Below are 24,801 nucleotides of genomic sequence, written 5' to 3' on the forward strand. Positions count from 1 at the left end.
TGGCGTGATCTTGACTCACTGCAACGTCCACCTCCCGGGTTCAAGCGATTCTCTCCTACCTCAGTCTCCCAAGTAGCTAGGATTACAGGCATGCGCAACCACGTCCGGCTTTTTGTATTTTTAGTAGAGACGGGGTTTCACCATGTTGGTAAGGCTGGTCTGAACTGACCTTGGGTGATCCACCCGCCTCGGCCTCCTAAAGTGCTGGGATTACAGGCGTGAGCCACCGCACCCAGCCTGGACTTAGAACAAGGCAGTTTTTCCCCTTCTGTATTTTTTCTTTTCCTACTGCTTGCATGATTGCTATTTATTAAAAGAGACGGAGTCTCGCCACGGTGCCCAGGCTGGTCTCGAACCCCTGGGCTCCAGACCTCCTCTCACCTCGATCTTCCAAGTAGCTAGGACCACGGGGGCACGGCCGGGCGCTTTTGATGCTTTGAACTTCTAAGGAGAAAGGAGACGGCCCAGCAGCAGATGGTGAAGCTAATCTAATACAGTGAGCTGCCACCAGCGTTAAGTGCATTACTGAATAAGAACGTGGTTCTGCTGGACGTTATGTACTGGGATGCGACATAAAACGCATCATCTACAGTTGATGACAAGTGCCAAAGTATAAAAACTGGTCCCAAGGTGAAAGGTCCCACGACTTGTTTCTGGAGCTACAGGCTTCTGAGTGAAGACGGAAACGCTGACTTCCCGGGTGACACCGTGGCAAGGCGGCTGGCTGCCTAGGGTGCGGCGGGACCGGGCCGCGCGGGGGGCGCCTGGACAAACAGCGCAGCCCGGGCCTGGTTTGTGGCCAGCACAGCACAGTCGGGCCTGCGGCAAGGACTGGGGTTTTTTTTACCTTTTAACATGAAACCCCTCCCACTTAACCTCGCTCCTCACACGCCTCCGTTAAAAAAGAAAAAGACCAAGAGAGGCCTAGGAGACCCAGTCATCGTCTGCGGCACTGGCTGCTTGCTGACGTGGCGAACTGGGCTGAGGGAGCGGCCGGCCGGGCATCCGCGCCCTCCAGCCGTTCCGGCCCAACCGCCGCCCAGAGACTGGAACTGTAGCCACCGAGGCCTCTCCCGGGCGCATGCGCCCGTCGAAGCAACCCCGCGTGCAGTCACTTCCGGCGCGCTGGGAGACGTGCGGTTCCGGGTCACTGCTCAACTCGCCGGCCGGGCGGTGGGGGCTGGTGACGCGGGCCGGGGCTCACGAGGGGACCCGGAGGCGGGGCTTTGCTGGCTGCCCACAGAGCGGCAGGTGCGCGGGCCGGGACTCCGGGAATGCGAACAGGCCCCCCTCATTCTCCCGGTGGCCTCGGTCGGTCCTCACAGCGGCCCGGTCAGGGTTGCCCAAGCCCCAAAGGGGTGGGGGGCGGCACCGGGGTGCTGAAAGGGTGAGAGTGGGGGCGGAGGCGGGCTGCCCCGGCCTGGGAGTCTGGAGTCTAGGGTTCCGAGATTCCTCCTTGCGCGACCTTGGACAAGTCGCTTCTCCTCCTTGGGGCTCAGTTTCCCTGCTGTCAAATGGGAGAGATATTGGATCCTTCCTTTCTTTGACAGTCCAAGCACGGGCGGGGCTGGAGGGAGCCTGAGGGACTGAGATCCAAACTGCTATGGAAGCACCCTGACTGCCTCCCTGGGCGTTAGGCATCTGTGTTTACCCAACTTTGCCTTGCCTTTTCTCAGTGCACATCCGTGACCAGACAGCCCAGGGTCTGGCCAGATAAACTGTGTAAGTGTAGAAATCAACCGAGAAATAAATACTGGCCCAAGGAAAACTTAACCTCATTCAAACTGTTTTGCTCAGGGCTCCTAGAGAGAAGTGAATTTAGCCACCCACTGCTGTGATTAATTCTGTTCTATGCGCTTGTAAGTGAAGTTCTTAGATAAATAAGAAATTCATAGGATATCAGGGTTAGGGAGGGTAACCCATTGAGAGTTGTGATAGTGACAGGTTTTCTTACTCCCTTTAATCCTTCTTCCGTGCCTCCTCTTCCTTCACTTCTTCCCCTCATCCCCACCTAACATTTCGGCCATACACTTGAAATATCCAATGCTTTTTATCTTTGTCTTCATGCAGGACAGAATGCTTTGACCTCCAAGCTGTTTTAAATCTAGTAGATAAGTCAGGTGAGTAAGTGGTTTACAGACATTGAAAGTAAAGTTTCTGAAGAATTGTACAGACTTAATGGATGATCTGAAGTGGTAAGATGCCATTTGTATATCTTAGAGCAGAGCTTAGGCATCCTCCACAAAACATGGAAAGTTAAGGTTTGAACCAGAGTATTAGTGTTTTATACACCATTGGGAGGAAAAGATTTTTGAATCTTACTTTAAATATCATGTCAAACATTCTGAAGAAAAGAAACTGTGATTGGAGGCAATTTTATCAAATTCAAAACCACACATTATCTCCAGAAAATGTTCAAGGTTATCAGATACCTTATACAATATACTTGTCTGGCTTGTCCTCTTTTTTCTGTTACCAGCTTTTTCTATTGGACAGTTGACTGCAAACCATCCTGAAACAGTAGAATATTACACCTTTTACATATTGAATTACGACTGAATGTTGAATTACATACGAATTGAATTACATGTGTTTTGTCTTCAACTTAAAAGAACACTGAACTGTAGTTAAGCTTATTGGACGAAGGATTTGAAATTATTAAGTCATGAATATGTGATGTTGATGTCTGCTCTGAGAAATTTTACCAAATGTGTCATATGTCATTGCCAATATGGTGTAATTAAAAAAAAAAATAGGTAGAGATTTGTGAATCAGAGTCCTCTGTTCAAATACCAGCCCTGCCACTTACCCACACAATCTTTGTCAGGTTACTTCATCTCCTTGAGACTGAATTTCTTCATCTGTATATGCATATGAAGTACCTGAGTGCTTTTTAAATGTTTGGTAATTGTGTTCTATATGTGTACATGTAAGTTATGAAACTTAATTTTGAAATCTAAAGCATAACATAACTCAGATGTGAAGTCTTTCCAGTGTTTAACTTTGAACTGTCTCCTTCATTTGATTTATAGATACTGTGTTGCCATAAGCCCTTGGCCCATATTTAACTGGGAATGCAGCTAGCTTGGATGTCTGAAACTTTGTAGGCTTTTGTGTCTGAATCCTGATCACAGACACCGGGACTACTGAGAGCTGTTTATCAGTGCGGGATAACCACACAGCAAACATGTTTGCAAAACTGAAGAAGAAAATTGCAGAAGAGACTGCTGTTTCCCAGAGGCCGGGAGGTGCTACTAGGATCCCACGGTCTGTGAGCAAAGAATCGGTTGCCTCAATGGGAGCTGACTCAGGAGATGACTTTGTAAGTATCTTTACTTAAGAAATAAAGATGGCCGGATGTGGTGGCTCACACCTGTAATCCCAGCACTTTGGGAAGCCAAGGTGGGCAGATCACCAGGTCAGGAGGTCGAGACCATCCTGGCCAACATGATGAAACCCGTCTCTACTAAAAATACAAAAATTAGCTGGGCGTGGTGGTACACACCTGTAGTTCCAGCTACTCGGGAGGCTGAGGCAGGAGAATCGCCTGAACCCAGGAGGCAGAAGTTGCAGTGAGCCAAGATTGTGCCACTGCACTCCAGCCTGGCGGCAGAGCGAGAGACTGTCTCAAAAAAAAATAAATAAATAAAAATAAATAAATAAATAAAGATACTTTTGCAGGGAATTCTTCTAATAAATATTTTAAATTGCATGATTATTTCATACTTTCATGGTTTATAGCTGTATAAGAGCTTGTACATCTGATTCTTCTTACTCTGAGGTAGCTTTTTGTTAATGTTTGGTTTGTAAATGTTAGGTACTCTATTTTTTTTCTTTATTTTTCTGTGAGTTGCTCTCCATATTCTCTCCAGTGTCCTCTTGTACTGTTTTTCGATCTATATACCTTGTGCATCTTCTTTTGCATTTTATTTCTCAAAATGTCTGGGCCTGTTTTCTTTGCAGACATATATACTTATTTAACAACTAAGTCATTACTGCTTAACAAGGTCTCTGAGTTGTGTTATGTGGTTAGTCACAGTACATTGTTATATTGGGAAGGTTGATGGAAAGATGGCACCAGTGATGCCAAAAATTATAGTATGTTTCTTTTTCTTTTCTTTTTTTTTTTTTTTTTGAGATGGAGTTTTACTCTGTAGCCAAAGCTGGAGTGCAGTGGCGTAATCTCAGCTCACTGCAACCTCTTGCCTCCAGGGCTCAAGTGATTCTCACGCTTCAGCCTCCCAAGTAGCTGGGACTACGAGTGTGTGCCACTATGCCTGGCTAATTTTTTTGTATTTTAGTAGAGACAGGGTTTCACCATGTTGCCAGGGTAGTCTTGAACTCTTGAGCTCAGGCAATCCGCCCACATTGGCCTCCTAAAGTGCTGGGATTACTGGTGTAAGTCACCATACCCGGCCTATAATATATTTCTTATTAGTAAAATATGTTTATGGCTGGTAAGATTTCAAAAAAATGAAGATGTTGCTATATTAAGGAAATGTCATGCTTAAAAACTAAAGTGTGTCTTTGGCATACGACAGGATCCTTTTAAGTTAGTAAATTTCTTTTTTTTTCTTGAGATGCAGTTGCACTCTGTCACCCAGGCTGGAGTGCAGTGGTGCAGTCTTGGCTCACTGCAACCTCCACTGCCCAGGTTCAAGCAGTTCTCCTACCTTAGCCTCCCAAGTAGCTGAGACTATGCCCGCCACCACCCAGGGCTAATTTTTTTGTATTTTTAGTAGAGACGGGGTTTCACTGTGTTGGCCAGGCTGGTCTCGAACTCCTGTACCTCGTGATCCACCTGCCTCCACCTCTCAAAGTGGTTGGATTACAGGCGTGAACCATGATGCCTGGCAGTAGATTTCTTTAAAACTCATTTATAGGCCAGTGCTGTGGCTCACGCCTGTAATCCCAGCACTTTGGGAGGCCGAGGCAGGTGGATCACCTGAGGTCAGGAGTTCAAGACCTGCCTGACCAACCTGGAGAAACCCTGACCAACCTGGAGAAACTCTACTAAAAATACAAAATTAGCTGGGCTTGGTGGTGCGTGCCTGTGATCCCAGCTACACGGGAGGCTGAGACAGGAGAATTGCTTGAACCCAGGAGGTGGAAGTTGAGTGAGCAGAGATTGTGCCATTGCACTCCAGGCTGCGCAACAAGAGCGAAACTCCAGCTCAAAAAAAAAAAAAAAAAACCAAAACCTCATTTATAATGCTTAATATATATAAAAGAATGTATATAATGTATATGTAAATAAAGTAAATCTATCACTCATCTGAAGAAATAGAACATTATCAATACTGTTAAGCCATTTATATGCTTCTTCCGATTCCCTCTACCCAATTTAGGATAGCATAACCAGTGTCCTAAATTTTGTGTTTTTCATTCACTTGCTTTTAAAAATATCCTACCAGATTTGTATGTATTCATAAACAATTTATTATTTAATACTGCTTGTTTTTGAAGTTATAAAAGTTGCACACTGTAGATTTCTTGGATTTCCTTTTTTAAAATTTAATTCAGCATGCTTATAAAATGCATCCATGTTACATGAAGCTTGTGGTTCATTTATTTTTAGTGCTGTCTAAGATTCCAGGCTGGGCACAGAAGCTCATGCCTGTAATCCCCGTGCTTTGGGAGGCTAAGGCAGAAAGATTGGTTAAGGCTAAAAGTTTAAGACCAGCTTGGGCAACATAGCAAAACCTCATCTCTATTAAATTTATTTTTAAATTAGCCAGGCTGGTGGTGCTATGCCTGTAGTCCTAGCTTCTTGGGGGGCAGAGGCAAGAGGATAGCTTGAGCCTAGGAGTTTGAGATTGTAGTGAGCTATGATTGTGCCACTGTACTCCAGCCTAGGCAACAGAGCAAGACCCTAAAGTCTCTAAAGATTAAAAAAAAGGATCCCAGCATTTGAGAAGGCCACAGTTTATCTCTGTCTTCTCCTGGTGATAGACATTTGAGTTGTTTCCGTAGTCAGATCAATCTTCCTCCTCCTTTCTTAATACTGCCTTGATCCCAGGTCAGATTGCATGGCACAAACTATTAGGTTATTGGGATGGAGCAATAAGATTATCAAATCTACATTATCATTGGTTCCTATATTTAAGGGGAAATATAAGCAAACATTTGAGCATTGGGCTGAAGGATGTAGTTTTAAGGCTGGTTCTTTGGCAGATGGTCCTGCATTGCCTTCATGCTGACATGCTAAATGAACCCTTTTATTTAGTAATGTATTCTGGATACTGAGATTGACCTAGATTCAGGAAGTACTTTGTTTGGGGGCTTCTCAAGTAATGTATTTGAACTTAATACAACCTGATCCTCAGTTCCTATCTCTAGACCCTTATATCCAACTGCATATATTTCTCCAAGCAGATGTCCCCTCTGTGGCATCTCAAATTCTAAATGATCAAAATTGATTCTATCTCCAAATGTGTACCTTCATCTTCCCAAGTCACCAGCCAGAAACCTTGGAGGTATTTTAGACTCTTCCCTCCTTTCACTTCTTGGTATCTAATCAGTCAACATGCATTATGGCTTCCATTTCTTAAACGTCTTTCAAATGTGCCTCTCTACCCATCTTCTAGTAGTACGTTTACTAGCACAAGTTAAGCATTCCTAATCTGAAAATTTGAAATCTGAAATGCTCCAAAATCTGAAGCTTTTGGAGTGCCAACATGGCCACAAGTGGAAAATTCTACACATAAATACTTAACTTTAATGCGTATTATTTAAAATATTGTATAAAATTATATTTAGGCTATGTGTATGAAATGTATATGAAACATAATTTCATGTTTACACTTGGGTCCCATCCCCAAAATATTATATTATGTATATGCAGACATTCCAAAATCTGAAAAAATCCCAAATCCAAAATACTTCTGATCTGAAGCTGTTTGGGATGCTCAACCTATACTATCATTTGATTTCGGATTGCTTTTCTTTCTGAGACAAACTTAGTAGCCTATCTGGGTTCCCTGTCCCCAAAGCGACCTTTTTTTTTAAGACAAGTTCTCTCATTGTCACCCAGGCTAAAGTACAGCACGATCACAGCCCACTGCAGCCTCGACCTCCTGGGCTCAAGCAGTTCTCCCATTTCAGTCTCTTGAGTAGTTGGGAATATAGGCACGCACCACCCTACCCAGCTAATTTTTTGTAGAGACAGGGTTTTGCTATGTTGCCCAGGCTGGTCTCAAACTCCTGGGTTCAAACGATCCAACCACCTTGGCCTCCCAAAGTGCTGGGGCTACAGATGCTAGCCACAGTGCACAGCCCAAAGTGGTCTTTCTAAAAGCAGATCTGTTAATGTCTCTCCAGTACTTAAAACTCAGTGGCTTCTCCATCATTTCAGGATGAAGTACAAAGCCATTATTATAGTATAATAGTAAACTGTTATGCAGCTTCCTTAGCCAGCATTATCTCACTGTACTTTCCTTCACCCTGTACTACAGCCAGCTTGAATTTATTGCACTTTCTAGAATGGACCACATTCTTTCATGCCTACAGTTTTTGCACATGCTATTTCCTCTCTCTAGAACGTCTCGTCTCCCCCTTTCACTCCTAAATTCCTCTGACAGACTGTTGTGCGTCTGTTAAGTCTTTTAAGACTCAGCTCACATGTTACTTCCAGGAAACTCCCTTGACCTGACCTTCTTCTCTGGCAGCTTTCTACCCTTTATCCCTCCTGGCTGTTTGGTGCCTTGTCTTCTGCTGACCTCTGTAATAGCACCTGCTATATTGCATTGCTATTGCTGATTTGCTTGTTTGTCTCTTCCACTGAACTGGGAATTTCATGAAAGGCAATAAAGTGTAGCCCTTAGGAACTCAGGTCAAGTTATAGAGTCAGATCTGCTCTATTATTATTATGTGACTTTGGACAAGTTACTTCATTTTTCCTTGCCTCATTTTCCACATCTGTAAAATGGGGTTAGGAACTGTGTTTATCTTTATTAAAGTATGTGTGTTAGGGATCTCTTAAGATCATCCCCAGATTTGATTATTCACGAGGAGGACTCACAAGACGCAGCATATAGTATTACTCACCGCTACCATTTATTACAGTGAAAGGATCTAAAACAGAATCCGCAAAAGGATAATGTGCGTGGGGCAAAGCTTGGAGAAAACAGGTACAAGCTTCCAAAATTCTTCTCCTGGTGGAGTTACATAGGATGTGCTCCATTCTCCCAGCAATGAGTTGTCACAACACATGTAAAATGTCTACCAGGGAAGCATATTAGAGACCCAGTGTCCAGGGTTTTTATTGGGGGCTGGTCATGTGAACACCCTCTACCTACTATGTATCAAAATTCCAGACTCTGGGCTGGGCGCGGTGGCTCACACCTGTAATCCTAGCACTTTGGGAGGCCAAGGTGGGCAGAACACAAGATCAGGAGTTCGAGACCAGCCTGGCCAACATGGTGAAACCCTGTCTCTCTACTAAAAGAAAATACAAAAATTAGTGGGACATGGTGGCGTGCACCTGTAATCCCAACTACTCAGGAGGCTAAGGGAAGAGAATCACTTGAACTCTGAAGGCGGAGGTTGCAGTGAGCCAAGATTGTGCCACTGCACTCCAGCCTGGGCGACAGAGCAAGACTCTGTCTCAATAAAAAATAAATTTAAAAAAAGCAGTCCTTACTGAGGATAACAGTCTGAGGCCTATAGTGTCAGTTCTGCGTAGGATGTAAAGCACTTAGCATGGTGTCTGGCTATAAGCATTTCATAATTAGCTTCTGCTGCTGCTGCTATTTTGGATAGGAGCTCTTTGTTTCACACTATTCCTAGTGCTTAGCACAGTACTGAGACATAGGATGTCTCACTAACAGTAATAATCATGACAGCTTTGTTTTTTTTTTTTTTTTTTTAGACGGAGTTTCGCTCTGTCGCCCAGGTTAGAGTGCAGTGGCACGATCTCAGCTCACTGCAGCCTCTGCCTCCGAGGTTCAAGTGATTCTCCTGTCTCAGCCTCCCAGGTAGCTGGGATTACAGGTGCTCGCCACCATGCCCAGCTAATATTTGTATCTTTAGTAGAGTCGGGGTTTCACTGTGTTGGCCAGGCTGGTCTTCAACTCCTGATCTTGTGATCTGCCCGCCTGTGCCTCCCAAAGTGCTGGGATTACAAGCGTGAGCCACTGCACCCGGCCTTCATAACAGTTTCTTATGCTCCTAGTGCAGTGGTCTGAATGTTTGTGTCCCCAAAAGTTCATATATCGAAAACTAATCACCAGAGTGATGGTATGAGGAGGTGAAGCCTCTCAGAATGATTAGCTCATGAGGGAGGAACCCTCATGAATGGGATTAGTGCTGTTACAAAAGAGGCCCAGAAAGCTGCCTTGCCCTTTCTACCATGTGAGGGCACAGCTAGAAGGTGTCATGTATGAATCAGAAAGTGGGTCCTCACTGGACACCAAATCTGCTGACACCTTGATTTTGGACTTCCTGGACTTCAGAACTGTGAGAAATACATTTTTGTTTTTTATAAGTCACTCACTTTATGATATTTCATTATACCAGCTCAAACATACTAAGACAACTAGTAATAGATGACATATATTAATGCTAATATGTGCCAGGCTGTGTTTTAGGTATTTGACAAGTATTGATTTACTTAATCCTCATCACATCTCTGTGAGGCAAATGATACATATTATCACAGATTACAAATGAGGAAACCCAGTGGACAGAGAAGTTGAGTATTGAGCCTAAGTTCTTACAGCTTATCTGTGGTAAAGCTGGAACCTGAACCAAGGTCTGATGCCAGAGACTCTTTTTTTTTTTTTTGGAGACGGAGTTTCACTCTTGTTGCCCAGGCTGGAGTGCAATGGCGCGATCTCAGCTCACTGCAACCTCTGCCTTCCAGGTTGAAGAGATTCTCCTGCCTCAGCCTCCCAGGCAGCCGGGATTACAGGCACCTGCCATCATGCCCAGCTAATTTTTGCATTTTCAGTAGGTTTTTTCATGTTGGCCAGGCTGGTCTCGAACTCAGGTGATCCACTCACCTCAGCCTCCCAAAGTGCTGGAATTACAGGCATGAGCCACCACGACTGGCTGAGACTCTCCTCTTAACTATCCACTCCCCTGACTCTCAGTACATATTGGATGGGCAAGTGGCTGGACATGTAGATGAATATTTGAAGTGTATTATTGAACCATCTTTAAAAACATTTTAGGGATACAGTGGGAAACATGATTAAGGACTGGATGTTACTATTATTTTAAGTTCTGTTAGGAATGACAATCAGATGTTGTCTATGAAGAGAAATATCCTTATTTTTTAGAAATGTTTATCAGAGTAGGATGAAATGTCATGATGTCTGTTATTTAAATTACTTTGGAAAAATAAAAATTGATAAGCAAATAAGGGAAAGCATCAGCAATTGTGAGAGTAGATGGAGAACGTTCATTAGACCAATCTCTCTCCTTTTCTATATTTTGAGAAATTTTATAATGAAAAGTAAAAGAGATTTTTAAAAACTGAGTTATTAGCAATAGCAAGCAATGCCCATAGTAATAGTAGTATTCATTTATTTTAAAATAATCTGGTTTGTTGGGGGAAACATGCTTTATTACTATATTGGTTTGTTGAATGCATAATGTCTGCCAAAGTCTATGATGCAAGTTAGAGTTTTAGATTAATATCCCTTTTTTTTTTTTTAAAGACGGGGTTTCACCATGTTGGTCAGGTTAGTCTTGAACTCCCGACCTCAGGTGATCCGCCCAGCTTGGCCTCCAAAGTGCTTGGATTACAGGCGTGAGCCACCATGCCCGGCCTATCCCTTTGTTTTATAGATGAAGATACTGAAACTTTATTGATATCAGTGAAAGAGTCGGAGTCATAGTCATAGACCAGTGTTTTATCCCTAGTTAAAAGAACCCTCCCTACTTATCCCAGGACTTTACTTTTTGAAAGATAAAGTGATTTTTTAATCATTGCAAATATGTTTTTTGTATTATATACTTGTTGTAATATAAATTATATAATTTAGATATTTTATATATAATAAATATATATAATTTTTTGTAATTAAATATATAATTTATAATTTTTAGTGTTTATGTAATATAAATTATTTATTTCAGTAGCATATGTGCACATGCAGTTCATCTGTTAAACATCTCCTCCCTCCTTCACATTGTAAGGGAAAGATAGTGTTGCTTCCACTTTCCAGGTAGAGAAACTAGGTCCAGTTACGTTAAGAAGTTTTCAGTGATTACAATTAATTAAAGTGTAACCAAACCTTAAATAAGACTTGTCACTTTCTGGCTCAGTACTTGATCTCACATATATATGAATATAACCTTCCTTGTGTCTACCTCAACAGGCTTCTGATGGAAGCAGCTCCAGAGAAGATCTTTCATCCCAACTTTTGAGAAGGAATGAACAGATACGGAAGTTAGAGGCCAGACTTTCCGGTATGTCTAAGAACTCATAAAAAGCAAACAACAGGAAACTTGCCTTGCTTGACTCTCTTCCTATAAAATAGTCATATAGGATAACTTTGTAGTTATTTTCACATATCATTTTGATCTCCTTAGAAAGGAGCAAGTATACTCCCTTCTTTTTTTAGTGTATTAAATAACACAAATTCAAAACTGAATTTGAAAGTTTATTAAAAAAATATTTTTCTGCTCCTGAGGTTTCTAGCCATGGAAATAAAAGATACTAATAGTATATGTACAATAGATTTGCCCATCTTCTACCCTTAGCATAGTCTGCTTTCAGGTGGAAAGGGATAGGGTTAGTATTAAAAGGGAATGGCTGACAGATAATTGGATTCATCAGCACTGGAGAGAGATTGGCGCTGTGGTACCACTTGCTGCAGCTCACATCACCTGTGTAAGTGTTGTTGTAGGTCTTTGGGCCACTTTTCAATGGTATTTCTGACTTCAGCACCTGTATAGAAGGTGTAACTCTCATTTTGTCTTTTGTGTGCAGTTTACAATTTACACATCTCCCATTATATCCTTTGCCTGAGGAGGGCATGTTCGTGATAGAATTGTGAGTTATTATTTTGGTTTCTACCAGTGGATACATTTGGAAAGCTTCATCCTGTAAAATGGTTCATGGCTTCTGTGTCTCTTTTTGTCCGTTGGCCTTTTAATTCCCATTTTTTTGGAGTAAAACAGCAGACCCAAATTCACCAAGTAGTATGTGAAATATTTATATTTGTATAGCTGTCAGACCCAGATTCACCAAGTTGTATGTGAAGTATTTATATATGTGTAGCTATCAAAGGTTCATAGCATAGCTCACAACTACCAGTTAATTATTTTGTCCTCACTAGAGCCTTATTAGGCTTAGCAAGGTTAAGGCCTCACAAGTAGTAAATGGTAGAGCTGGGATCCAAACCCTGATTTGTTTGATACTAGAGTCTTAATTACATCTGCTTTAAATTTAATTGTTGCAATCCTGTTACTCCTACTCATAAATAATATTAGTAACAGAGGTAAAGCAATCTTACATTTGTTTAATGTTAGAGAGAGAGTTATAAAATAATATATGTGCCTTCCCCATATGCTAGGAAGAATAGTTGGGCTTGACTTATGTTAAGAAGGGTCAGGAAGAGAGCTGACATTTATTGGGCCCGCTATGTCCTGTGTATTGTCCTACAGTATTAGTATGAGTACTAATAATAATAGCAGTCACAATAGCAACAATAACAGCTACATTTCATAGAGCACTGTGTGTGAAGCACTTAAGGGATGTAAAATATTTTATTATCTAATGCATCTTTTGTGGTAGGTACAATTAATATCATCATTTAATATAAGAAGAAACTAATACAGTACTACAGGATCAATAATTTGCTTAAGGTCCCTAGCTAAGGACTGACAGAGTTGGGATTTGAGCTACTGTCTTATGTTTTTACTAAACTGTAACAATTTTATTTGGCCACCTAGATAATTAATTCTGGCCTTTACATTTAATATGGCATAGGTAACCCAGTTCCTGTGTAGAAAGGGAGCTCACTTTTTTTTAGAAAATTAAGTGCTATCACTGTAAAGACAATGCTGCACCTAAGGTGTTTGTGATAGCCCTGACTACTGTTCCTGAGTGTGTGGACTACAAGCAGCTGTTTAGTGAGTTCACTTTGGTCTGTCCTGCTGAGGCTGGAAGAGGAAGTGAAAACTGAGATTTGAAATTAAGTCAAGAGATAAATCTGTGTATTTCATAGGAGGACATTTCTGATCAACAGGCTAAGCCTAATTCTCGTTCTCTATCAAGGCTAAACAAACCTGCCTTTTTGTACTCACCATTTATACACCATGGATAGTTTGTACTATACCTGTTTGCCTGTGTTGTTCATTGTTAATGGGAGGCTGTCTGCCTAGCTTTCCTATCAGGAATGGTTTTCAGGTTAAGAAAATCATCATCATTTCCACTCATTTTTTTGTTTAATTAACTTCCTTTCCTGATGTTTGTCCATTTCTGGTATGTGCGTCACCCTCCTCACCCAAGGCTATGCTGAACAGGTCCGAAACTTGCAGAAGATAAAAGAGAAGCTTGAAATTGCATTAGAAAAACACCAGGATTGTACGTATTTTTTTCCTGCTTTTTTCAATATTTTCAGGGTTTAGTTTTTTGAAATGAAACAATAGTGTACGGTTAAGTTTGTCTTTCATGAGAGCACAGATCTTTATTTTATAACTAGTATACCTCTTAATCAGATTGATAGAACATTTGTCTGATATATTTATAAGTATACAACTTGTATTTATGTTGCCTTATGGGTGTGATTCTTAGGAGCAGGTCATTATGTGTATCAGCTTGTCTCTATCCAATTGAGCCCCTTTATTTAGGCTATCCTCAGATTTTAATAAAATCTAGTAACTATCCCTTAGGTCTGGATTAGGAAATGGGTTCTCGCCATAGCTTCATTACTGCTGTGTTGAGTAACTGGGAGAAATCCCTGTCATCACTCCCTCAGCAATAAAGCATACATTTTGTTTAGTCTAACCCAAACCACGTGTTCTTTGGGTACCACCCAAGAAAGATGTTAATAGAAGTAGAAAGTTATTTTTTTTGTTGTTGTTATGTACTAAAAAAACTGTTAAGGAAAATAAAGTAAAAGAAAGGTTTTTTGTTTGTTTTGCTTTGTTTTGATTTTTGTTTTTGTTTTTAATTCTGATAAAGTGGTAGTAGCCATCACTTAGCATGAACTTTAATGTTTTCTGGCAACCTACCTAACTCAGTATTCTATCACTGTACCATTTAAAAAGTTACTTTTTGGCATCTTTCTAAGTATATATACTTGTCTATTATAAAAAACAAAAACAGTAAGGAAACAAACAAAAACTGTGGTCTATTACTAAGGCCAAAAGATTCTTCTGGAAAGTTGAGGTAGATCAAGCTTTTCCAAGTATCATAATCCACTTATGTCACTTTGGCCTTTTTCATTAGGTGACAGTTGTAAAGTAATCACTGGGCTATTTGTCATGCTATTTCTGAAGTATTTCCATATCTCAAATAGAGCCTCTTTGTTAACAGCTTCCATGCGGAAATTTCAAGAGCAGAATGAGACATTCCAAGCCAACAGAGCCAAAATGGCAGAAGGACTGGCTTTGGCATTAGCCAGAAAGGACCAGGTATTTTATATGTGGCACTGCCCAAAACTGGTGGAAAGATTTCATTTAGTGACATGATTTCAAAAATCGTGACGTAACCTATGGGAAATATTTACAGCCTAGGAAAAGAGGAGTGTTCCAAGTTCTTTAAGGTTTTCTTTGGCCTCTTCTTGTAAAGTGAAAAACTTTACAGTTTTAATCATGAAATGTGTCCAGAATATGAGAGTATCATTCCTTGCATCTGTGTAGTTTCATAAAATTGAGAATGGAAATAGTGTATCTGTAATCTGATAGCAGGCCCCAAAATAAGAGAAATGGTCTCTGCCCTCTATAAACCTCTCTGAAAGTCTAACCCCCAAACATTTGCCTTTTATCCTGGAGAAGATGTTATTGATCCAGTCATAATCCATAGTATACAGAGTTCTTCTAACCTCTGTTCTCACGTTTCTTCAATCCAAACCTGCTGGACAGAGGGGAATTCCTATAATCTCAACAGATCCATCCACTGGAAGATGCTGAATGAATAACCACAAGGAAGAAAAATAATTCTGTTACTGGCTATTACAGTAATTATGAAATATATTTTGTTCAGAATAAGTAATGGCATTTTAAATTTAAGATAAGCATCAATATATTGTAATGCTAATTTTGATGTATTAAGACAGTTTATTATGTTTCATTTAAGAAATTGTATAACTTATTTCATCTGGAGGAGGTGGGTGGGTTGGTTGGTTGGTTGGTTTTAAAGTGTCTGTTCATCATCTGGGACATTTAGTAGCCAGAAAAAAATACCATTTACCAATATTTAGTGGATAACTATGGTATGAATGTATATAAATGAAGAAATAATCTAAAATGGATGGATTCTGATTATAGGGAATCAGGATATTGCCTTTTGTGCAAATGGGTTTTTCCCCCCACTATTGTATGGCTTGTGAATAGGGAGCATAATTCCTTTTCTTTTGACTTATACAGATGGCATAAAGCATGTTATATAAAATCAAAATCAAATGGTAAAATTAAAATGAAAAGGAAAATAATTATCAGGGATGGCAAAAGATTCCCTCTATTCCCCAATTTCAGAAATTAATTTCTAAACATCATTTGCAGAATTACTCAGCTCAGCTGGTCCCAGCTACCCACTCCCAAGAATAGTAGTACTCATGGCAACACTCCCAGGAACAAGCTGAAAAGCTGCATAAGAACGGCAGATACGGCTTTGCTTGGGTGCCCTGCTTAGTAAAAATCTGCAGGTTTATATTCATGAATTCATTATATTCTAGAATCTTATGTAAAGTTCAGTTTCTTCTACTTTTATGACTCTTGCCTTTCTTAATATTAAGCCAAGTTTATGGATTTTTTTTAATTGGCTTTTTTGTTTTGTTTGTTTGGTTAGTTGCTTTCTGGGGAGAGCTGAGTTGTTATGTTTTCTGAACATCCTGGTATTACAGATACTCTTCCCTGGAAACCACACTTTTTATTGTTTTGTTTTAGGAATGGTCAGAAAAGATGGATCGGCTTGAAAAGGTTAGTTCATCTTTATTTTTGTCTCATTTGCGTTGGTCTTGTCTCCAGGGTTTGGAAAACGTTTTATTCGATAGCCCACATACTGATCACTTTATGACCTCTTGGAACCAGGACAGTTTACGATTAGATACTGACTTGAAAAGTTCAGATCCTCCCCTTTTTTGGTGAATGTGCAGGATGTCTTTTGTTTGCTCCACCTGCTATACTCTGCACACCTCCTCTCTTCCCTTTCTCTCTATACCAGAACGCTGATAGAGACTGTATTAGCAGGCCTCAAAATGTCCTCTGGCATCTGTTTGGGTTCAGCCAGTAGGGAACCCTTAAGGAACCACGCGTGGAAGAAGGTGTGGTCAGGATGTTTCTTCCCCCACCTTTCTCCATGTGGGGTCTCTTCAGTTTAGTTGCATTCCATGGCCAAAAGTCACAGCTTCAGTTGGACCTTTGGTTTGCCTTCTTTGTTTTTCTCTCTCTGCGTTTCTTGTAACCTCTGCTTCTTTTTGCCTCTTTATGCCCAACTGTTAGTAGCACATTATCTTTTGGGGTATCTTACCCATCCCACAACTTTGACAAGCCCCTGTATTAAACCATCTTCAAAATTCCTGATTTGAGTTGGCCTTTTCTTTCCTGCTGTGGTTCTGATTGACACTGTGGTAATATTAGGAACACTTCAAGATGAAGCAGCGGGGAAGGAAGACATTTCTCAAGGCTCAGCACTGTACATATATAAGAACCTCTTGGCTAGATATAGATGAGGAAAATTGATTATTCTAGTACCATTGCTTGCATAACACTGTGCAGGTACCTTAAGTAATATAATCCTGGCTCCCAGATATGAACAAGAAGATGAAATTTCAAGTCCACAATTGGAAAAACATTTTAGTTTTAAAATAATCAATAGAGTCTACTATTTTTTCTATATAACACCAAGTTAACTATTTAATTTCTGTTCTATAGAAATCTGATTATCAAGCTAGGAGAATACATTAATTTTTTTTTTTTTTGAGACAAGGTCTTGTTCTGTTGCCCATGCTGGAAGCAGCACAGTCACAGCTCAGTGCAACCCTCTGGGTGCTCAAATGATTTTCCCACCTCAGCTTCCTCAGTAGCCGGGACTACAGACATGAGCCACAATGCCCAGCTAATTGTTTCAAAATGTTTAGTAGAGATGAAGTCTCACTGTGTTGCCCAGGCTGGCCTTGAACTCCTAGACTATAGTGATCCTCCTGCCTGGCCTCCCAAAGTACTGGGATTATAAACGTGAGCCATTGTGCCTGGCAACATTTTTATATAAGGAAAGAATTATAGAAAAGTCTCAAGGAAACCTGTGCTTGGAAAAAAAAAATCCTCAAACATATGCTATTAATGATAGTCTTCTTAAATATGGAGGGATGGGTTACGTTAAGATTTTCTTACCATAAAATAAACTCTTAAGATTATGGCAATTGAAATTCTCATTGAACTGTTTTTTTATCTTTTAAAAATTTGGTAAAGAATATCCGAATTGGACTGAACCAACTAAAAAACCTACTTAGGTTCACAAAGGCAATTTTCTCTTCGTTTTGTTTTTATTTTTTAAGGAGAGGTTGGGGAAATTTTCTAGAGTAGGAAATAGTAATGAGACATCTATATAGGTCTTTGAAGCCACTTTAGTTGTTAAAGATTTTTTTTGGCCGGGTGCAGTGGTTCATACCTGTAATCCTAGCACTTTGGGAGGCTGAGGTGGGTGGATCACCTGAGGTCAGGAGTTCGAGACCGGCCTGACCAACATGGAGAAACTCCGTCTCTACTAAAAATACAAAATTAGCCGGGCATGGTGGTGCTTGCCTGTAATCCCAGCTACTCAGGAGACTGAGGCAGGAGAATCACTTGAACCTGGGAGGTGGAGGTTGCAGTGAGCACCATTGCACTCCAGCCTGGGCAACAAGAGCAAAACTCCATCTAAAAAAAAAAAAAAATGTGCTTTTTGGTTTTTGTTGTTGTTGTTATTGTTTTTCAGTCAAGACTTAGAAACTGCAAAGCAGGATTAGTCCTTAAGAGAGTCCTTTTTTTTGAGATAGGATCTCACTGTGATGCCCAGGCTGGAGTACAGTGTAGTGGCACAGTCACGGCTCACTGTAGCCTTGACTTCTCAGGCTCAGGTGATTCTCCCACCTCAGCCTCCCAAGTAGCTGGGATTACAAGCACATGCCCCCATGCCCCACTAATTTTTTTTGTACTTTTTTATAGAGCTGGGGTTGGTCTCCAACTCCTAGGCTGATCTCCAACTTCTCCGAGGTTCAACTGATAGGCCCACCTCAACCTCTCAAAGTGCTGGGATTAGAGGCAAGAGTCTATTTCTAGAAATGATCATTTAATAAACTGTAACCCGCTGATACCAATCATGTCTTTTTTTTTTTTTTTTACTCATTAACTGAAATAAGTTCTACATTTAATCTGTGTGTATTTAGTTTTTTTCGGGCATTTAATCTTACTCGTTAGTCATGTTTTTCAGCTAGTTCAGTGTGTCACTAAGAATAGACATGTAAAATAAGGCCAGGCACAGTGTCTCACTTCTGTAATCCCAGAACTTTGGGAGGCCAAGGCAGGCAGATCACCTGACGTCAGGAGTTTGAGACCAGCCTGGCCAACGTGGTGAAACCTTGTCTCTACTAAAAGTAGAAAAATTAGCCAGGCATGGTGGTGCATGCCTCTAATTTCAGCTACTCGGGAAGCTGAGGTATGAGAATCACTTCAATCTGGGAGGCGGAGGCTGCAGTGATCCGAGATCACACTACTGCAGTCCAGCCTGGGTAGCAGAGTGAGAGTCTGTCAAAAACAACAACAACAGAAGAATAGACACATAAAATATATCTGGACTTGCTAAACAGATGTAAGAACTTTAAAGTTCTACGTAGGCCACGCACAGTGGTTCACATCTATCAATACTTTGAGAGGCTGAGCCTTCAAGACCAGCCTGGATAATAGGGCAAGATCCTGTCTCTACCAAAAAAAAAAAAAAAAAGTTCTATATAATTATTGCTCTTATTTCCTTTTTTCACAATTATTTAAAACATTTATTTATTTATTTATTTATTTATTTAATTTATTTTTTTTGAGACGGAGTTTCGCTCTTGTTACCCAGGCTGGAGTGCAATGGCGCGATCTCGGCTCACCGCAACCTCCGCCTCCTGGGTTCAGGCAATTCTCCTGCCTCAGCCTCCTGAGTAGCTGGGATTACAGGCACGCGCCACCATGCCCAGCTAATTTTTTGTAGCTTTAGTAGAGACGGGGTTTCACCGTGTTGACCAGGATGGTCTCGATCTCTTGACCTCGTGATCCACCCGCCTCGGCCTCCCACAGTGCTGGGATTACAGGCTTGAGCCACCGCGCCCGGCCCTAAAACATTTATTTTTAAATAATTAAATTTTCTAGTTAAAGGATTAATTAAAGAATTTGTAAATAATGCCACATTTCTGTAAAGCTTCCTGTTATCAATGCATTATTGTCCATTGGCATGAGATTTCCTGAAGATTTTCCCTATTAAGAATTCCACTTTTGGCCGGGCACTGTGACTCATGCCTGTAATCCCAGCGCTTTGGGAGGCCCAGGTGGGTGAATCACAAGGTCAAGAGATTGAGACCATCCGGGCCAACATGATGAAACCCTGTCTCTACTAAAAATACAAAAATGAGCTCGGCATAGTGGCGCACACCTGTAGTCCCAGCTACTCAGGAGACTGAGGCAGGAGAATTGCTTGAACTCGGGAGGCAGAGGTTTCAGTGAGCCAAAATTGTGCCACTACACTTCAGCCTGGTGCCTGGTGACAGAACAAGACTCCGTCTCAGTAATAAAAAAGAATTCCATTTTCAGACTGGGTGCAGTGGCTCATGTCTGTAATCTTAGCTCTTGGGAGGCCAAGGCAGGAGAATCACTTGAGCCCAGGAGTTCAAGGCCAGCCCAGGTAACTAGTAAGAGTCTGTCTCTAAAGATTAAAAAAAAAAAAAAAAAAAAGATTTTCACTTTTATAATACAGATTTCTAATGCTTTAGTTGCCTGAGTTGATGTCTTCTTCTTTCAAACAGGAGAAAGGTATTCTGACAGCCCAGTTACAGGAAGTGAAGAACCAGAGTATGAATCTTTTCCAAAGAAGAGATGAAATAGATGAATTAGAGGGGTTCCAGCAGCAGGAACTAAGTAAAGTAAAGCACATGGTATGCATTTTTGTTTTAGTAGCTAAATACTGAATAGATGATTATACACTCTGATTTTACTAGTCATCACTCTCTAATTGCTGATAAACATACCCCAATAATATTTGACATTAATCATATTTGTATGTTTTTAAATTTATTAAAATGGAAAAGTTGTGTTTGAAAAATTCTTTTTCTGTTTTTTTGTTGTTGTTGTTTTTTTAAAACAACTGGGCATATAAATCCTCTTATAAGCCCACAAAAATGTTATAAAAGTTTGGCTATTGGTCCACATTTTTTTTTTTTAATAGATGGAATCTCACAGTGTTGCCCAGGCTGGAGCATAATGCTACTCATAGCTGTCATCATAGCACATTGTAGCCTCAAACTCATGGGCTGAAGCTCTCCTCCCACTTTAGCCTCCTGAGTAACTGGGACTGTAAGCATGTACTACAGGTGTGTGCCACCATGCCTGAGGAGTTTAGATTTTTTTTCTTTTCTTTCTTTTTTTTTTTTTTTTGAGATAGGATCTTGCTGTGTTGCCCAGGCTGGAGCAAAGTGGCATGATCATGGCTCACTGCAGCCTTGACCTCCTGGGCTCAAGGGATTCTTCCACCTATGCCTCCTGAGTTGCTGGGATTATAGGCACACTATCATGCCTGGCTAATTTTTGTATTTTTTGTAGAGATGGTGTTTCGCCATGTTACCCAGGCTGGTCTCAAACTACTGGGCTCAAATGATATGCCTGCCTCGGCCTCCCAAAATGGTGGGATTACAGGCATGGGCCACTATACCCAGCCCAGATTTGTTCTTGAGTGTATTTTTTTTTTTTTCTTGAGGTGGAGTCTGGCTCTTTCACCCAGGCTGCAGTGCAGTGGCACAATCTTGGCTCACTGCAACCTCTACCTCCCAGGTTCAAGCAATTCTCCCACCACAGCCTCCCGAGTAGCTGGGATTACAGGCGCCCGCCACTATGCCTGGCTAATTTTTGTGTTTTTAGTAGAGACAGGGTTTTTCTATGTTAGCCAGGCTGGTCTTGAAATCCTGATCTCAAGTGATCTATGTGCCTCAGCCTCCCAAAGTGCTGGGATTACAGGCATGAGTCACCACACTTAGTCTTAAGTGTATTTTTCTTAGCATAGCTCAGTGAAACTTTGTATTTTTGTGTCAGCTTTTAAAAAAAGAAGAAAGTCTGGGGAAAATGGAGCAAGAATTGGAGGCACGAACCAGAGAACTTAGTCGTACCCAGGAGGAGTTGATGAACTCCAATCAGACGTCATCAGACTTAAGCCAGAAGCTAGAAGAATTGCAGAGACACTACTCAACGCTGGAAGACCAGAGGTTCTTGCTTGGTCTGTGGGGCCCTTGGGAAGAGGTGTTAGTGTAGTTCTGGCTATAGCCTGCCCACCTTTACCCATTGTTCATTACACCACTCCTTGATTCCAGTGCTGGCAAAGGCTTCTGGACACATCCTTACCTGCCTAGGACTCAGGCCCCACCCTACTTCCAACCCACTTTCCCCTTCAGCTGCTGAAGCTCAAGACAGTTCGAGCCCTGCTAAGCAATTCAATGTGGTTTTAGTTTGTAAGGTATTAAGACTAAGCAAAGGCAGGTCAGGATTTCTTTCTTAAACTAGAGTGGATTTTTTCTCTTTGGGATCCTGCTTCAGAGAGAGCCGAGGCTTTTTCCATTGAAAACCTTCATGTGGCCAATAATGCTTGTAGGCCTAACATAGAAGGAACCATTTGTATTTTTCCTGCAGAAAATTGTGTATTAGATGAAATATCCAAATTTGTTCATTGTCTGCTTTCTTTTGATGAAGAGATCATGTGATAGCTTCAAAAACAGGTGCAGAAAGTAAGATCACAGCCCTGGAACAAAAGGAACAAGAGCTTCAAGCACTCATTCGACAGCTTTCCAGTGATTTGCAAAAGGTAAGTAGAATATGAGGAGAAGACCTGGATTTTTTTTTTTTTTTTTTTTTTGAGATGGCGTTTTTTTGCTCTTGTTGCCCAAGCTAGAGTCCAATGGTACGATCTCGTCTCACCACAACCTCTGCCTCCTGGGTTCATGCAATTCTCCTGCCTCAGCCTCCTGAGTAGCTGGGATTACCGACGTGCACCACCAGGCCTGACACACTTTGTATTTTTAGTAGAAACAGGGTTTCTTCATGTTGGTCAGGCTGGTCTCGAACTCCCGACCTCAGCTAATCTGCCCACCTCAGCCTCCCAAAGTACCGGGATTACAGGCATGAGCCACTGCACCCAGCCAAAGATCTGGATTTCTAGGATACGTAAAAAACTAATTCTTTCAGAAATTTCTTAAGTGGCTACTGAACATACGTTTCTCATGCAGTGCACATTACTCCATTTCCTGTTCTAGCCGGGCTGCACTCAGATGGAAATGACCATACAGCTGAATAAGGATTGCTTTACAGAAGTAGTCAGTATTTTCCTGTCAGGAATTCTCAAAGTACATCCTTTGGTCCACTCAAATATGTCTTTAAACACATAATGGACCTTCTGCACTCCAGCCTGGGCAACAGAGTGAGACTCTGCCTCGAAAAAAAAAAAAATAGTGGCTGACATGACCAGGGTTATATATCTTTAACATACTTGGCTCTAATCCAGTTTGTTCTATGGCACATCATCAAATGATATCATTACAATTTGTTTTTTCATTTCATTGATGTACATTTATTTCCTTCCTATACTAGGGCTATGCTAAACTCTGAGAATATAAAGATGAATAGTAATATTATTGAATATAAAGTGGTGTTTCTGAGGCCCAGTGCAGTGACTCAAGCCTGTAGTCCAGCACTTTGGTAGGCCAAGGCAGGAGGATCATGTGAGGCCAGGAGTTTGAGACCAGCCTGGGTGCCAGAGCTTGACCCCATATCTCCAAAAAAAAACCAAAACTTGGCCAGGCATGGTGATGTGCACCTGTAGTTTGGGAGGCTGAGGTGGGAGGATTGCTTAGGCCCAGGAATTCAAGGCTGCAGTGGGCTATGACCATATCACAGCACCCCAGCCAAGGCAACAGAGCAAGACTGTCTTTAAAAATGAAAATAAGGCTGGACGCAGTGGCTCATGCCTGTAATCCCAACACTTTGTGAAGCTGAGGTGGGCAGATCACCTGAGATCAGGAGTTCGAGACCAGCCTGGCCAACATGATAAAACCCCATTTCTGCTAAAAATACAAAAATTAGCCGGGTGTGGTGACATGTGCCTGTAATTCCAGCTACTTGGGAGGCTGAGGCAGGAGACTCACTTAAACCTGGGAGGTGGAGGTTGCAGTGAGTCAATACCGTGCCACTGTGCTGCAGCCTGCCTGGGTGACAGAGAGACTCTATTCAAATAAATAAATAAAAATAAAGTCATATTTCCCAGTGACATATTTCTTATTGGCATTTTGAACAGAACAACTTGTATTGTATGATTGTCCATTGCATTGCAGGACATTTAGCATTCCTGGCCTCTGAGTTCTGAATGCCAGTAGCATTTTTCAGTCATTGACATCCAGCCCTTCCCATCACGTGACACAACCACCCTCTATTCGGTGGTGCCATCCACCCTACCCTAATCTTTTGAGAAATACTGATTTCAAATGAGACAGAGCCTTATAACATAATTACAGTACAGAAAGATTTTGTCAATAGAGGTTTATATACTCCTCCTAGCTAAGTATTATCATACTTACTGATACCTAAGTGGACTAAGAGGTTATTGACCTTGTTCACAGTTATACAGTAAGTGACAGAGTTGGATTCTAAACCAAGTCTTACTCCAAAACTCATGCTTTTTCTACTGCAGTTTGCTGCCTCACAATAAGGAGCCCCCAGTAAATATATCTTACATGAATAAATGACTGTGACTGGGGGCAAGCTCTCTGCCCTCAACAAACATAAAATCTCCACATGGACATTGTTTTCCTTCAGAGGCTATATATACATATATATATATATATATATATGATTTGAGTTTATAGAACTCAAACCTACTGTAATCACAAGAAAAGAAATGCTCAAACAAGAGGTCTCAAGTAAATGAACTAGATTTTTCTTTTCTTTTTTATTTTTTTTTTGAGACACGGTCTTGCTCTTTCACTCAGGCTGGAGTGCAGTGGTGTGAATGGCTCACTGAAGCCTTAATCTCCCAGGCTGAAGCAATCCTTCCACCTGAGCCTCCCAAGTAGCTGGGACTACAGACACATGCCACTACAACAGCCTTATTTTTTTTTTTTTTAATTTGTAGATATATGGATTCACTATGTTGCCCAGGCTGGTCTGAAACTCCTGGGCTCAAGCAATTCACCCACCTCAGCCTCCCAAAGTGCTGGGATTACAGGGGTGAGCCACCACACCCTGCCCTAGATTGTTCAAATAAAAAAGATATGCCATAGAGGAAGTACATTTCAGCCCAAGAGTTAAGGAAATCTTCCTCGAGGAATTGGAATGTCAAGGATCAGGAGGACAGCAGGAGGCAGAGAAGGCAGAAGGTTAGAGAGTACATTTGGGGTCAGGGAAGAAGGGGGACAA

The 24,801-nt window shown here is 41.3% G+C and overlaps 1 protein-coding gene across 5 annotated transcripts in view; it reads left to right on the plus strand.

The window, feature by feature from the left end:
- The first annotated feature begins 1,096 nt into the window (after positions 1 to 1,096).
- GOLGA1 (golgin A1) overlaps positions 1,097 to 24,801 on the plus strand; it is a 65,658-nt gene continuing 41,953 nt past the window's right edge. The window contains exons 1-10 of one of the 5 annotated variants that reach the window (XM_017548340.2): positions 1,098 to 1,251; positions 2,071 to 2,120; positions 3,033 to 3,322; positions 11,325 to 11,415; positions 13,463 to 13,537; positions 14,492 to 14,589; positions 16,063 to 16,095; positions 20,157 to 20,285; positions 21,436 to 21,605; positions 22,087 to 22,198. In XM_017548340.2, coding sequence (XP_017403829.1) covers positions 3,188 to 3,322; positions 11,325 to 11,415; positions 13,463 to 13,537; positions 14,492 to 14,589; positions 16,063 to 16,095; positions 20,157 to 20,285; positions 21,436 to 21,605; positions 22,087 to 22,198 — 843 coding nt within the window. In that variant the 5' untranslated portion in view covers positions 1,098 to 1,251; positions 2,071 to 2,120; positions 3,033 to 3,187. Of the gene's footprint in view, positions 1,388 to 2,070; positions 2,121 to 3,032; positions 3,323 to 11,324; positions 11,416 to 13,462; positions 13,538 to 14,491; positions 14,590 to 16,062; positions 16,096 to 20,156; positions 20,286 to 21,435; positions 21,606 to 22,086; positions 22,199 to 24,801 lie in introns of all 5 variants that reach the window. The other 4 variants (XM_017548339.2, XM_017548338.2, XM_037745631.1 and 1 more) reach the window with 4 other exon arrangements.

This window comes from Cebus imitator, unplaced genomic scaffold, assembly GCF_001604975.1.
Source record: "Cebus imitator isolate Cc_AM_T3 unplaced genomic scaffold, Cebus_imitator-1.0 Scaffold206, whole genome shotgun sequence".
NCBI classification, from domain to species: domain Eukaryota; kingdom Metazoa; phylum Chordata; class Mammalia; order Primates; family Cebidae; genus Cebus; species Cebus imitator.